The sequence below is a fragment of the Anomalospiza imberbis genome, chromosome Z (assembly GCF_031753505.1).
Source record: "Anomalospiza imberbis isolate Cuckoo-Finch-1a 21T00152 chromosome Z, ASM3175350v1, whole genome shotgun sequence".
Classification (NCBI taxonomy): Eukaryota; Metazoa; Chordata; class Aves; order Passeriformes; family Viduidae; genus Anomalospiza; species Anomalospiza imberbis.
Window position 1 is genome coordinate 69,133,265 of NC_089721.1, and position 14,966 is coordinate 69,148,230.

A 14,966-nucleotide genomic window follows, 5' to 3' on the forward strand; every position below is an offset into this window, starting at 1 on the left:
TTAAAGCTCTTACTTTAGTATATCATCTGATTTTCTGTCTGGATTCTGAGGAATAACTGTTGTTCTTCTCACTAGAGGAAGTAGAATAGAAATATTTGTAGGAAAATTTTCTTAGCTCTGTGATCTGTGTTTAAAACTTGGATATGATGTAACTTTCTCACATTTTATGAACTTTCTGGTTTCAACCTCTAAAGAGAGCAAGTGTGACCTTACACTTTTCCAGTTTGCCAAGTCAAAGCATATGAGAATTGTGTTAGATGACACTGTGGCACTGTGGTTTTTGGGGGGATTTTTACTTCCTTTTTTTTTTTTTTTTTTTTTTTTTTGTAGTTGTTGTTGTTGTCTCTTTAAGAAAAGCTGCTAATTCTGTGACGTAATTTGGTGTTAAGTAAATTGGGTAAAGCCAAACCAAAATGACCAATTTGGTGTTGGCTGTTTTCTTCATATACAGTATAAAAACACTTGAGGTAAAAGCTCGTGCCAGTTAAAAGAAATTACAAAGCGTTTTGCACATTTTCTTAAAATACAGGAAATGAAAGATGATGCAATGGATGCTCTTCTTGATACTCTTGGAGGACCTGAACCTGAGCCTGAAGAAGATCCTACCCCTATTGTAGAGGTGTCAGAGGTAACACCTCACTCCTTTTTTACCCTGGCTTACAGACTCTGCCTGTGGAACCCCGAGTTCTCCTTGTTAGACACTGAACGAATATGTAAAATAACGAGCAACTGACTTTGATATCAAAGGCCTAAGGAATGTGTGAGTCTTCAGTTAATAAGAAAATGAAAAACATTCAGAATCCCAAGTGGATACAGGTAGAGTAGAACATAGTAAGGTGGTCAGGAAAATTATGAGCATGTAATTTGTTTGCTTACACAAGCAAACATACATATAAACATACATTCATTCACGGGTAGCTCTGTTTTGTGGTTTTTTTCTCCCAGCACTCTATACAATTTATAGCAAGCTTTCATTTTGTGTGTGCTCCATTTCCATCAAACTCCATTATCTTTCTAATTTGAGTCTTGCCTTTCACTGTCTCTTGAGGGTTGTGTTTATCCCCAACAGACAGAATTTAAACAGTTATCCTGTTTTTGCATGTTGAGCTTTAACTTTTTGGTTTAGTTTTGCAAACTCTGTCTGTAACAATAGTTAGAGCAGGTTTTTTCCTGTCTTCACTTATAGCTCAGAGCAAGCAAACAATGGGGAAATAGTAAAAAAATCTTCTGTTACTGAGATAAATTTTGACTAAAAAAGAGCTTCTTGTGTTGCAGACTTAGCCAGTCTGGGCCTTCAGATTACTCAGTAGATGCATTTCTTCATTAAGGAGGCCTAGAGAATTCAAAACTTTGTTTTGGTGCCAGTGATAGAAAAAGACACAGAATTATAGATTCTGTAATCAGAGCACTGAAGTGCAAGAAAACCTGACAATTTTGGACACACAAAAATTCTAAAAGTGCCTGACACAAAGACAGAGCTCTGAATACTTCCTAGAATTTTTAGAATTTAAAATAATTTAGCTGTATTCACATATGGTATTGAATCTTAAAGCATTATGATATTACCACAGGAATAAATTGAGGGATTTTAGTATCTTGCTACATTGAATAATTTCATCTGATGCCAGTCCTTTTGTACACAGTAGGCAGAAGAATCCTGACAGTGGAGATGTGTACTTGGAGCTTTTATTTTAATTCCTTTAAGTGCTTTTGGTTTTTTAATGTTGTTTCTTTTCAAGGCAAAGGCCAAAGAGAAAAAGGAGCAAAAGGCTGGAGAACGTGATGATACAATACCTCCAGAGTACAGGTTAACACCAGAGTTGGTAAGTTTTTCATATCTCCATTGCTTTGTAGGCAGGGCACTGTGCCTGACTCTTTAATTACAGAGAGAGGAAGAACATGGGGAAAACAAACTAAACTAGAATTTAATCACTGGCTTTCTCCTTGGTGATTCCTGTACCTCTTATTTCCTCCTCTTCCTTTGTGGCTATCACTGTTTTTTCCAAGCACTCTGGGCAAAGATCTCATCTCACCCATGAGACGGGTGAGTCGTCTCAAATGGAAAAGTCACCCCTTCCTTCTCCAAGAGTGCCGTTTCATGTTTCTGGCATTACATTTCAGCCTTGTAAAATCCATCCCTTGCAGGAGTGCTCTTTGGTATCACTTTGTAATGTAACCTTGAAACACTGATGTAAAATGGTGGGAAAATGGCACTTTTTATTTGTTTTGTTTTGTTTTTGTGTTTGGTTTTTTTTTTTTTTTTTTTGGGAATTGTCACCCGAAGTGATGGAGATGGAAGATGGATTCAAAGTTAACCAATACAACAGCAGAACACTTTTTGGTCTCTTGTAATGTGCAGACATCCCATTTGCTTTTTTGATCTAAATATCTGGCCATGTCAAAATCCCCACTACCCTGTCACTGATTAATTCTTGAGTAATTTATTTTGCCTTATTCTGGTGGTGATGATGGAGTATAGAACTTCTTGTAACAACAGAAAATGTCAATAATACCTGATTTCCTTCTAGGATAAAGATGGAAAACCAATATTGCCGAAGCCTGAAGAAAAACCAAAGGTTAGAAAACTGACAATATTGTAGGAGTGTGGCTAGATATCCTGTTTTCTCCCTCTCTGTCATCACTTCTCTCTGTGCCATGATGTAAGTCTCTTGGTCTGCTTCTGTGTTTTACTTCCTTGCAAAAAACCTGCTAGTCAGAAGGTTTTCTCCCTCTCTGTCATCACTTCTCTCTGTGCCATGATGTAAGTCTCTTGGTCTGCTTCTGTGTTTTACTTCCTTGCAAAAAACCTGCTAGTCAGAAGTGTCAGGTGGAAGTTAGTTTTATTGAAATTCACTTGTCTGTGAATGAAGCGCTCATACAAGGAAAAGGTTTAGACAGTTCAAGACAGGAGAGATTTACAAAAATTATTGCTTACTCAAAAGAAGGCTATGTGGGGAGATAGTAAAAAGCATTCTATAGAGGTCTATTGGAGCTGTTAAGGATAGAGAGAGGTGAAGCAGGAAAATCCTTTATTTTCTTGACAGTTTCCTCTTGCTAGTGATCCAATATAAAGGAATTTGACTGGAAATAAGGAAAAAAAGCTGCTGTGGACATTTTTCTAATCACAAAGAACAACCTGGACTTTGCAAAGAGTATCCATCATGGCCTAGAAAGTGCAAGAGAGGATTAAAATACTGAAAGAAACAGTTGTAACTCCTGATTTTGAAGGCACAGGGGAAAGCAAAGGAACTGTGCACTGAAGAAACTGAGGGCTCCACTTTAGAAATACTGTGAGCTGAGGAGTGCTGCCAAAATTTGGAAAAGCACAGGAAATCTCTGCTCTCCTGAAACGAGTGTGAAGGTCAGGATCAGTTCGAGTGCCTCCTGGGCACAAATCTGAACTTCAGGGTTAAACTGTGGAGAGAGGGAGTGCAAAGTACTGGGGAAAAAAAAGACTTTTGGTCTCTAAAAATTTTTATTTCAGGTCTCAGGCATGTGATTGTCGTGAGTGGTGGATGTTTGAGAGCTGCACAGAAGGGAACTCCTACCAGGCCTGTCATGAGGACAAAAAGGGAACAGCTCTGCTCGGGGCGGGGGGAGCTCGGCCCTGCTGCCAGGGGATCACCGTTAATACTGAGATCAGTGAGACTAAAATCAGCAAAATGGAAAAAAACTGTGTTAACAGCTGCGTTCAAAGCTGTGTTAACAGCTGGGAACCATCAGCCACTTGCTGCTCTTCCATGATTTCTGGTGAAGGCACAGTCCTTCCTTCAGGACTTCAGCTGGTGTTTGGGCCTCCACTCTGTGTAGCCTTAAGCAGTGGCATTACTCGTAGTGAACAAAATTTACTACCTAAGTGTCTTTTCTTATTTAGTGTCTGAAGGAGGGTTTCAGGCATTACGAAAAGTGGGGCCTTACGTGTTGAGGCACTTGATAAAGAATTAGGGAAAGGGAATGAGGGAGGGATTTCTCCCTCAGAAATGTCATTTTATGCATTATGAGTCTGTCCCTGAGCTTAAGTTGCATGCAGCAGGTGAATGGCCATCACTACTAGCAAAGATTTAAACATTTAGCTTTGAACAGGAATTTGGAGGCTCGCAGGAACGTCAGATGTGTAGATGTAGGGATTTATGGATTGCAGAGGCCTAGTTCACATAGTGTCAGTACATTGTAATATATCACAAAGAGCAGGAAACTAAAACTGCATTTTTATTCACCAAAACACATGCAGTGAAAAGCACTGAGTGTCAGCAGTCGGTGGACAGGCTAAGGGAACTTTCAGGGAACTCTAGTTCTGCTAGTAAATATTAGCATTTTTTTCCTAATTAAGAGGTTGTATTTTCCTTTTCAGTAGCGTGAAAAGGAAACCCTGTCTTGAACATATCTATATCTGGTTCTCTATATTATGTTTTATATTATATGTACAGTTCTGTACATTTTATGAACTTACGATAACACAGAAACTTATTCTGGAGTGTGTTTTTCTTAACTGCAAAATTAATTCTCTTTTGTTGCACATAATAGTGAAAGGTTATTTCAGTGTAAACTACAGATGTTTTCCTGCTTTATGAGTAGCTGAAATATAGTTCTTGAAAAAGTAAATTAAAAAGAGGCAGTGAATCACCTGTGCCACATACGGGTTTTTGTTTGTTTGTTTGTTTGTTTTTGCAGCCTTTGAGTGAATCTGATCTTGTTGATGAATTTTCAAAGGACTTTGCCTGCCCTGCACAGCCTGCAGTACAACCCAAAGCACCAAAGCCCAGCAACATATCCAAAGTAAGTCCTTCTGGTTCACTGGAGAAGCTGACACTGACAGTTTTGCTAAGACTGGGCAGTGCTAATGTTCTTTCAAAAAAACTCATTTTCTTCTCTTCCTGTTTTATCCTTCCCATTGCCTTTAGTGGAACATGCAGTATTGGCACTCAGCTCTTCATTGAGCATCTTCTGCCTTTAAATTCAGACTTTTCTTTCTCGTTTATTACTGTATTTAGGAAAAAACAAGCCATTGAACAGGCACATTTTATTGTTTTCTAAGCATATTCACTAAAATACAGTGTAAATTGTTCTGTTTCAGAAGCCATCGGGTTCTGTGTCTGCAAAAGCCGCTGAGGATAAAGTGGTCCCCCGTGCCACAGCTTGCACTGTGCAGTCTGCAGCTCCTGTGCCTTCAGTAAGTAGTGGAGCCCTTTCAGCTGGAGCTGAAGCAAAACTCAATGTTTCGTTTATGGAATGGTGGAGCATGCTGTCAGGATGCTCATTTCAGTATTGCATGTTCTTCCTCCGCAATGGTAACCCACAAAGGCCGAGTGGTTCACAGAAAAAAAAAATGGCAAAAAAAACAAAGCTGAATCAAGCACAAACTGAATGGTCAGTGACCTTCCTCAGAGAGGAAGCCAAACTGATAGTTCTGTGGTGTTCTGTGCTCTTACTGCCCTAAAGGGGGTACTCTTTGTGAACCTAGTGAGGACTGCAGGAAAAGACAAAACCAGGTTTCTTCAAACTAAAAATTGTTTTTTTCCTTTATCAACACCCATGCAGGTTGGTCCTGTGTCGGATGAAGCACTGGAAGCCTTGTCCAGTAGCCTAGGGAAGAGGGAGCCTGATCCAGATGAGAAAAAGCCTGCTGTGGACAAAGTTAAGGTAGAGAAAAGAATGAGACCTCAAAAACACCTTCAGCGTTACTCCATTTCCTCAGGTCACAAATACAGTAGACGTTTATGTTTTCATTTTTTTACTAACAAAATGTACTGTTGAAACCAGTTCTGTTCTGCTTAGGAAGTACTAGTAGGATTTCAACACAGTGAGTACACTTTTCTAATAATTTTGACTATTGCAGTGCGGTAGTTCCTTCAGTTTCTGAAAACTGTTTTGTTGTGTCCTGCTGAACTGAAGCAGAATTAAGATGCACATCAGGGATAGCACACACTATGGTCCTTTTTCTGAAGGAGCCAACTTTATGATGAGGGCTTTAAATTTGGAATTATGCAGAAAAATTTTGGGGTTCATATTTTCAATAGGGAGCCATAAGTAAGTCACTGAAATCCTATCCAAGGGAATGCTGTTCATAGACACAGTCTGAATGCTCCTGTGTGCCACTCTAAACCAGATGGAATTGGCTGGAGTCAGAAACCAGCACTTCTAGTGGCTGGAATTCTGCCAAGCAGAAGTTCCCAAAGTTGGCTTTAGTCCCTTCTCTTAGTTGGCATTTTCCCAGCATAACTTGTATGGGGATAATAATTTTTGAAGTGGGCCACTGATTTCTCTCTTCAGTCTTCCTTTGCATGCAGCCCATATAGCTGTTGAGTGGATTTGCAAAAATGTCAAGAATTAAGACTCAGAGGTATTTTTGATTTTGGTCCACCCTTGTCTATTCACTTAGCTCTGCTAGCTTCACTGAAATAGGTGGAGCTACTTCTAATACACAGAGGAAGAAACAGTCAGGGGAATGAAGGCTTTCTCAAGAGAAAATGCTTCCTTTTAACTTCCATGGGATTTGTATCTGGTGGTTGTATTGAATGAGAAAGACCAATTTGAATCAGAGGGCTGAAGGCTGGAAGCTTGCTCATGTGAATTTCCATGGGTAGTTGTTTTTCTTACTGTGATTCCTATTTTTCCTTCACAGGAGAAAACCAAAAAGGAACAACACAAAAAACTGGGTGAAGAAGAAGAAACAATTCCTCCAGAGTACAGACTAACAGAAGCCAAAGTAATTTATTTAATGTGCTTAGTCTTACTTCCCTTTCATTCCTCAGAACATGTGGGTGAAACTGAGACTCCCATTTCATTTTGAAACACTGATGTTTTGGTTCAGCCATTTTTATAATATCTAGAAATTCTGGTCTGTAGTTCCCACAAATAGCTGCCATCTATCATTGGATGCCTGCATGGGCATAGAAGTGGTTTAGATGCAGGTACCTGCAGATTAATAATTCTGAGATTAGTTCACTGGAGTCTTTCAGTAGCTTCTGGTATTTTAGAAATAAATAAATTGTGATTGGTTAAAGTTGTTAAGAAACCCCGAAAGACCTGGATGTTTTAAGTGGCATTTTGAGCAGCAGCAGCAGATGCTACAAAGGCTGCTGGTTAGGTCCCTGTCCCCTGTAACACTTTCTATTGCTCAGAGAATGCTCCCAGAGTGCTTGAATTGCATGGCTGTTTAAGGGCTAATGCAAGGGATTTTTTTTTCTTTATAGGATAAAGATGGAAAACCACTCCTACCAAAACCAGAAGAGAAGTCAGAGGTAAAAACAGTGATGATTTCAAATAACTGTTTCATTCATGACTTACTTACCAAATGTTAGCAGGGTTACCCAGTGTTCAGTTTAAAAACGGGCTCTGTTACCTGCTTACTTTTTAAGAGATAAAGAGACTTATACACTTCTTCTTTTTCTTTCCAATGGCAGCCTATGAGTGAAAATGATCTTTTAGAAGGTTTGACAGAAGGATTTTCCTCTTCTTCATCACCACCTACACCATTACCTATATCAACTGTACTAAAGGTATGTTAGATTTCTGAAATCTGGTTTTATTTACAAGTTGTTTGAATAATCATGACATTTTTAATGTTTTCTTTATATAAAGTTCCTTAAATGAAATGCAATAACTAAAACTTTTAAATACTTCTTGCAGTAAGTTAATAGAAGAGCAGGACTTTAAAAACCAGACAAACAAAATACTAGTTATGTGACCTATCTTTTTGCCAGTTGCTTGCATAAATACTAATTTGCAGGTAAGGATTTTAAAAGTGTTTTTTGGGACTATTAGATGGCTGTGCAGGTCACAGCACCTCAAGGCGGGCTGTGATTTACCAAGTTGTGCAGGTGGTGAGTTACAACATCGGAGTGCCTGTGGGAGCAGCAGATGACTCCACCAGTCAGGGGGTGGCATCAAACTGCAGGCGATGCAAGAAGAAGAGGAAAAAAGCTGCATCCCTCTAAAAAGAAAAAATTTCTTCTCCCAAAGCCACAGAAAAACCCTTCCAATTACCCCAGTCCATGTGTGTCCCCAGTCCATGTGTTGTAATAAAGTTTTCCCAGTTCCCCTACACCCAAACACCCAGAGAAAAACCACACCCAGCATCATCGCAGCTGGCCCTCTCCATCAGCAAAGGGCAGCCGTTGCTGCAGCAGAAGGCTTGGTGAAATCTTATTTCTTTTGGAGTCATGTTAAACCTGTTTAAACTTCAGCTGGTGAGGTTTAAGCCACTGGTTGAGGTGGAAGAACAAACTGAGATGAGGAACAGTTGCACAGAGTGTGTGGGAGGGGCGTGTTTCAATCTGAAATAAGCTAAGCTCCTCAGGAAAAGCAAATCCTAGAAGTCAGCTGTGTGGGTGCTGTGTTTTGGATGTGTTTTTTGGTCTGACGGGTGTTTTCCTCTGGGCCCCCTGTGTGCCTTGTTCTTCCAGAAATCCAAGGATGGTGCCAAGCCTGCGAGTTCCTCGGATGTGATCTCTGCTGCTACGGTTTCCTCAGTGCACTCAGCAGCCCCTGCACTTTCTGCCACTGTAAGAAACCTCTCCTGTAGGTTCTTACCCCAAAACAAGGGGCTGAGTATTGAGGAGAGGCAGCAGCGTGATCCAGGCAGTGTGACCAATGTGGACTCTTGCAGAATTTATTTAAATTATAAAATTATAAATTTAATTTATAAAATTAAAATTATAAAATTTAATTTTATAATAAATTATAATAATAAATTATTTTATAATTTATTGCTAAAAATGGCTATTGCAGAGAAGGAAAATGTTCTCTTGGGGAAAAAAATTTGAGAAAAAAAGAATAAGCGGACACTCCCTTTTCAACAGTTCCACAGGCAGTACCATGACCATTTTTGAATACCAGGGGAACTTCCCTTCCTGGTGTTTATTGTAAAGTTGCTCACACATTTTGATCCATGCTGAGGGATCCTACCCTGGTGCTGCCAGCCTGGCTTGGAAGGGGAATATAAAGCTCCTCCTGCCTGTGTTAGATTTAAGGGCTTTTTTTCTATCCAGGTTCTGTATAAAATTGCAAAATCTATGGTAATTGCCAAACATTAATTGCCAATTATTTCACAGAACTGTTCTCATTACAGCAGCTAGGCTTATTTATATTAAAAAAAGAAAACTATTCAAGAAAGTTCCATAAGCCCTTCTTGAAATTATGTTTTCTGCAGGTCAGAAATATTCTGTATTTTCCCCAGCTATTGTGCTACACTGCAAGTACTACAGGAGTGCTCTTTGTTCACTCAAGTTCTACAGTTCATTAGCCAGTACTTACAATAGATTTATGAATTACATCATTTTTGCAGCAGATGTGCTTTCACAAATGTGTTTCTGCTTTGTTAGGGAGGAAAAGAGATGGATGAAGCCTTGGATCTTCTGTCTGATTCCCTGGGACAGAGGGAACCTGACCCTGATGAAAACAAACCAGTTGTGGATAAAGTGAAGGTAACAAAAGACATTCTGAAACTTGAGCAATTTGAGGAGAAGGAGGGGTGGGAGGGAATAAACCAAACCAACAAAAAAAAACCATCCAAACCCCCCAAAATCTGCAATGGCTCCCATACGCTAAGTGGGGTATATGGCATTGGGATTTCAGATGTTGTAAGAGTAAGGTTATTGGGGGAAAAAAAATCCATGCTTTTACCTATAGGTATATCAACCACTTTTCAGTCATCTGGATTATGTATGTGTTCTGTGAAAAATGATGATTTGATTAATGTACTTTAGCCACTTGAGGGCAAGTGCTGAAATGTTACAGGAGATTTGAAATAATTTTAGTTCAGTGCCTTTTATTGCCATTATTCTCATCATTTTTCAGGTGTCTTCTTGGGCCTCAGTTTCTAAATTTTTTTTTTGTCCCTCTTTTTGTCTAGCTTTGACTTTTATAACAAGTTCACTTAATCAGGCACATTTTTAAACTTCCTTGTTTCTGCCAGTTTTGTCTTCATTAAGTCTTTAATAAAATCCTATAAAGGCCCTTCCGCTAACAAGAAAATTAATTTCTGCATAACGGTAGTAATAGTAGTAATAAATTTTAATTTGAAATAGCTAAGTTAAAATACATTACTGGGAAAAAACAAACCCACCATATGCTGCCTATCGATAAGTTTAGGCTGGAATCTTAGCTGGAGAAAAAAGAAAAAAGAGATCTCTAAAATGTCTGCATTTAGAAAGATAAAAATGTTCTTCATCAGTCTGCTTAAAAACCTCCTTGTGGTGTTCTGTGTGGCATCTTCCTGGTATGCTGCCAAAAATCAGAGCAGTATAAGTTGAAAAATAAATGTCATTTTTAAAACTTTCAGGCATGAAACATGCCTCAAAGTGAAATGAATAAATGGGGATTTTCTCAGTAGTTTTAAAATTTTAAAGTGAAAAGGGATATCTGTCCTGAGTCTGATATGCCCTCTGACTTGTTGATTGCTAATATTTCTAACATGGGTAATAAAGTTTTTTTTTTTAATTAAATACTTTCAGGAAAAGGCTAAATCTGAACACAGAGACAAGCTTGGAGAGAGAGATGAAACAATCCCACCTGACTATCAAAAACTTCTGGAGTCGGGTGAGCAGGTAAGGAAAACCTTCCCTAGTTTTTATTTGCAGCAGTGGAAATTGAGTCTATCTGAACCAGTCTGTCCACTTTGGAATTACAAGTGGAATAAGTGAGTGTCTGTAATGTATTTATATATTAGGGTAAAACATGGAAATATCCTTCAGTGAGAGTAGCTCTATCCTCACATGCTTATAAGTGAAAAAATAAAAGGGAAAAAAAAATAAGGTTTTTTTTTTCTTGTTTTGTTGGGTTTATTTCTTTTCAACTGGGCAGTCTGAACAAATAAAATCACTTGTAACTACTAAAGAAATCCACTCAGAACAGTGCAGGTTCATTGGCAATCTGTGAACACCCAGTAGTGCCATATGTAAATACTTGTATTTTTAAACACTTATACTAATCTGTCTGGTTCAAAATGAGTGAGGATCTGCTTTTTTTCTTCCCAAGAGTAAACCAGCAAAGCCAACAGCAAAGGATGACATGAAACACAAAGGAAAGAAGGTAACATTTATGATGGGGTTTGTTGAGGGTTTTTTAATATTTGTGATATTTATTCTGTGGTCTTTTTTCATGCTGTGGGCTCTGATTTTGTTTCAAAGTTGTGTCTCTGTAGGACTAAGGGGTGATTAATTGCAAATACTCATAAATGAAGGTGGTAATAAGAACAGCAGTGGACAGTAAAACTTCTGAGAGGTGTCACTCTTCACAATAAATGTAGTTTTTATGTACAACTGCATTATGATCGTTCAGGAAATCATGCCTCTTGGGAACCTCAAATAGATGTCTCAACATATGTGTGGAGTTCAGGTGCATTTTTCTTTAAGAAAAGGGATAATTAATTAAAGCAGACTTAAATTCCTGAACCACTAATTTGACTGTGGGAAGCTGGGTTGCACATTTTGTGACTTCAAAATTAAAATTATTGCAGAAACCTACGGATGACAGTGCAGCTATTGATGCCTTATCAGGTGACTTTGATACTTGTGCAAAGGCTCCTGCTACACCCCAGCACTCAAAGGTAGGACATTTTCTGCTAATAACTTGCAAAATAAACAGTTTTTCGCTCCTCACTTTTCGTTGCAGTCGCTCCTTTTAGGTTTACAGGAAGCCTGTCCAGATGCAGGGATTGTCTCACTTCTGCAGTGGAAGTTGGATGTATTTTGCTGTGTGCTAAAGATTTGGAAGAAGGAAGGTTTGTGGTAATTAGAACCTTTCAGACAGGCTTGGAGAAGTAAGTTGAGCAGAGAAATGTGGTAACAGTTTTTAAGAGTGTTCAAAAACTGCAGAGATGCAGAGAAACCTTTGCTCACTGACAGGAGGCACTCTGTAGCAGTGGTTGTTGGCTGGAGCTGAGACACAGTTCAAGAGGGTTTTGTGGAGAGAAAAGCAGGGAGCAGCAAAGACTTTCAGGTGTGTTAGGGAAAACAGTGGAGTTGACAACAAGAAAGGAGAAAGAATGGACTGGAGAGGTCCTGCAATTGAGAAAATGAGCAGCAGCTTTGAAACTTGAGGTTCAAATCAGCTGTATTCCTGGGAGGAAAGAGCTGTTTCCAAACAGCTCTTCTGGCCACTGCAGTGTCCCCCACGGGCTTCCCTCAGCACACAAGCCTCAGGCAGCTGAAGACAGGACAACTGGTGTTTCAAGTGCTGCTTCATCTGCTCTTGAAATCCAGGGCTAAATCTGCTGTTGCAGCATTATTGCTTGGTAGAAAATACAAAATCTGCCCATCTCTACCAGGTTTTTCTGATGCAGTCTCCTGTCAGCATCGCATGTGTTGCTGCCAAACCCATTCAAAGGACTGTGTCCTGGCAGTGCTCTATTCTTTTTGTAACTGTAATTTTTTTTTTTCTTTGGAGTGTAGGACAAAAGTGGAAAGGAATCTACGACCACTAAACCAAGCTCAAAGGATAAAGGAAAGCCCAGAGACACGAAAACGGTACAAACACATTTATTATAGTATGGGCAGTCATACAAGAGGGGCAGCTGGATTCTGGACTTATGCTACAGGGTTGTTATTTTGGGGGAGTTTTACATCAGTATGTTGAACTGATCCATTTTTGTAAATATGAACATAGGAGAAAGGCCCCTTTCTATTTCAAGGGAAATTGGCACAGGGGCAAAAAAATACGTATCTTTCAGCCAGAGTGTTGTTCTCTGTCGGGGGGGCCTCAGTGCATGCTCCTCAGTTTCTCCTCCCTAGATTTGTAGATCTAAGAGTCCTACCTTGCCTGCCTATAGCTGCCTCAGGCAGGATCCCCACCACTTCTCTCATTTTTTGACAGTTTTGAGTAACAGCATCCGAAAAGTGATTTAAAAGTGCTCCTACAACCACAGCCAGGTTCCCAAGTTATTATAATAAATTATGTTTTAAAATTAATGAATACATACATACTTTCATAAAAAAATAAGAATGAGCATGGTATGGAAAGGCAGGCAGCTGTTTCTATATTAAAAAAAAAGAGGGGGGAGAAGGGGAAGGTAAGAAGGGTTGCTCAGCTTTTTTTTTCATCCAGAAGTAGAGAAAATTGATTCAGGTCAGGGTGAAGCTTGTTCCATCATGTTTTTCTCACAGAGGATATGTGCAGTAGATGCCCGAATCAGATGATTACATCTGCTCTGGGAATTTTACATTTCCCACGTCAGTGATGGGATTTCTGCTTGTTGTTATTATCAAATCACCACCGGTGCCTTTTGTGAGACCACAGAACTGACTTGCAGTTCTCAGTGTAAAACTGAGAGGTGTCTTTATCCTCCTCTTCAGGAGGATGTTCTGAGCTGTGGCCTGATCACTGCTGTGGGTAAAAGGGTGTTTAGGAACAGGGAATGATGACGTCAGGCATTACCCCATCTGTCAGAAAGAAAGCAGTTGTTGGTGAAAAGGTGAAAATATTTGTACACAGCAGGAGTCACAAATACTCTTGGTGAACTATCTGTGTTTCAGGTGCAGATTGTATTTATGTCTGAACTGTGATTCTGACAAGTGTCTTGTCACTGCCTGATTTCAGGTTTTAGCTTGGTTCAGTTTCTCATTGTCTCATTCTCTCTTTAGGCAAAGGGACAGTCCTCCAGCAGCAAATCTGAGAAGCAGAAAACAAGCTAAACGTTAACCTTACCAGGTGAGATTTCTTCTTCCCTGAGCTATCACAAAGACAATTTCATGCTTGGGAATTAAAGCTGAGTTTTGCTAGCAGTGCTTGAACCAAACCAAGACATGGTTAAAACTGCTACTAAATCAAAATGCTTAGGATGACTTTGCACTTCAGAGTTCCCAGGCAGGAAACCTTTATCCATTCAGTTTGTACAGAACTACTTTATGTAGCTAAACTCCTTTAGGCTGGTGGCATTCCAAGCTTTCCACGGTGTGAAGTGCTTCTTCCCTAAGACATTCTCACAGAGTAATAAGGATCAAGCACATCTCAGCTGGGTGTTACGATCTTAGGATACTGACCTTGTGTCATTACCTCTGCTCTGGACACACCTGGAGGCTTAGTTCCCATAATTCTTCCCAGATTTATTTTGTGAGTTTTATTTCCAAGTAATGGAAGAAAAGCACTCTGATATTATTTTTTTGTTTTGTTTTCTCCCCCTGCCCTAGGATCCTGCTGCATCGTTTAAAATGTCTTCTTTCTGTGGATGGATGATTATTCTTGAAGAACAAAAGCTGATGCCAAAAGCACATAGTTATTCTGGGTGGTTTTTGTACAGTGATACTTGCTGGACTTTTTCCTCATCTTTTCTTTTTTCCCAGTAGTAATCTCAGGTTTGTTTCTTTCTCCCAGCAATTCCCTTTATTAAGACTCACATAGTCTGACATTTTTGAAATTTCCTTCAGCATTCAGGAGGAAAGAATGCTTTCTATTTGCAGGAAATATATTGCAGCAATGAAAAGCTATGCCAAAAAAAAAAAGAGAAAAATATATCTGCAGACTTTTGCACATAATCTTCACATAGTGCCTGTAAATCTCTGAAGAGTTCATATGTGCTAGCATTTTTTAACATTGCAGTGGATGCATTAAGTATTCTGGAATATAGTGAGCTTTAGTTACCCTCAGCTGGGCTGTGCAGCCTTCTGCTCAGGCCAATTCCTGGTGAGAAGCTGCAGGCCAGCTGTGGCGTGGCTAAAGAGTGAGAAAATGGGGATTAGCCGCTTCTTCCAGCATGTCTGGACATCAAGCAGGTATTTGGGATGCTGCCTTTAGCAGTAGTTAAAACACACTAGGGCAGGACTTTTATTTTATTATTATTAATATTACCATTCTTTCCAATTGTATCTGTACTGTTATCTCATAATTTCAGGAGTCTCCTGGACTGGACAAATTACAAATGTAACAGCTACCAAGGCAAAGGGTGGGGAAGGAAAGGAGGGGGACGAGCCTCAGCAGCGATCAAAGCTCAGGTCCAGGGGCGGGCTCCTTTTTATCTTATTTTGCACTGT

The 14,966-nt window shown here is 39.5% G+C and overlaps 1 protein-coding gene across 6 annotated transcripts in view; it reads left to right on the forward strand.

Moving 5' to 3' along the window:
* CAST (calpastatin) overlaps window positions 1-14,446 on the forward strand; it is a 51,907-nt gene extending 37,461 nt beyond the window's left edge. For 5 of the 6 annotated variants that reach the window (XM_068177178.1, XM_068177174.1, XM_068177177.1 and 2 more), the window contains 17 exons: window positions 530-628; window positions 1,740-1,823; window positions 2,529-2,576; window positions 4,672-4,776; window positions 5,075-5,170; window positions 5,539-5,640; window positions 6,623-6,706; window positions 7,194-7,241; window positions 7,404-7,499; window positions 8,406-8,504; window positions 9,324-9,425; window positions 10,455-10,547; window positions 10,978-11,031; window positions 11,459-11,548; window positions 12,388-12,467; window positions 13,581-13,647; window positions 14,127-14,446. In XM_068177178.1, the coding sequence (XP_068033279.1) occupies window positions 530-628; window positions 1,740-1,823; window positions 2,529-2,576; window positions 4,672-4,776; window positions 5,075-5,170; window positions 5,539-5,640; window positions 6,623-6,706; window positions 7,194-7,241; window positions 7,404-7,499; window positions 8,406-8,504; window positions 9,324-9,425; window positions 10,455-10,547; window positions 10,978-11,031; window positions 11,459-11,548; window positions 12,388-12,467; window positions 13,581-13,638 (1,338 nt within the window). In that variant the 3' untranslated portion in view covers window positions 13,639-13,647; window positions 14,127-14,446. The remainder of the gene's footprint in view (window positions 1-529; window positions 629-1,739; window positions 1,824-2,528; window positions 2,577-4,671; window positions 4,777-5,074; window positions 5,171-5,538; window positions 5,641-6,622; window positions 6,707-7,193; window positions 7,242-7,403; window positions 7,500-8,405; window positions 8,505-9,323; window positions 9,426-10,454; window positions 10,548-10,977; window positions 11,032-11,458; window positions 11,549-12,387; window positions 12,468-13,580; window positions 13,648-14,126) is intronic. The other variant, XM_068177176.1, reaches the window with a different exon arrangement.
* Window positions 14,447-14,966: the final 520 nt, after the last annotated feature.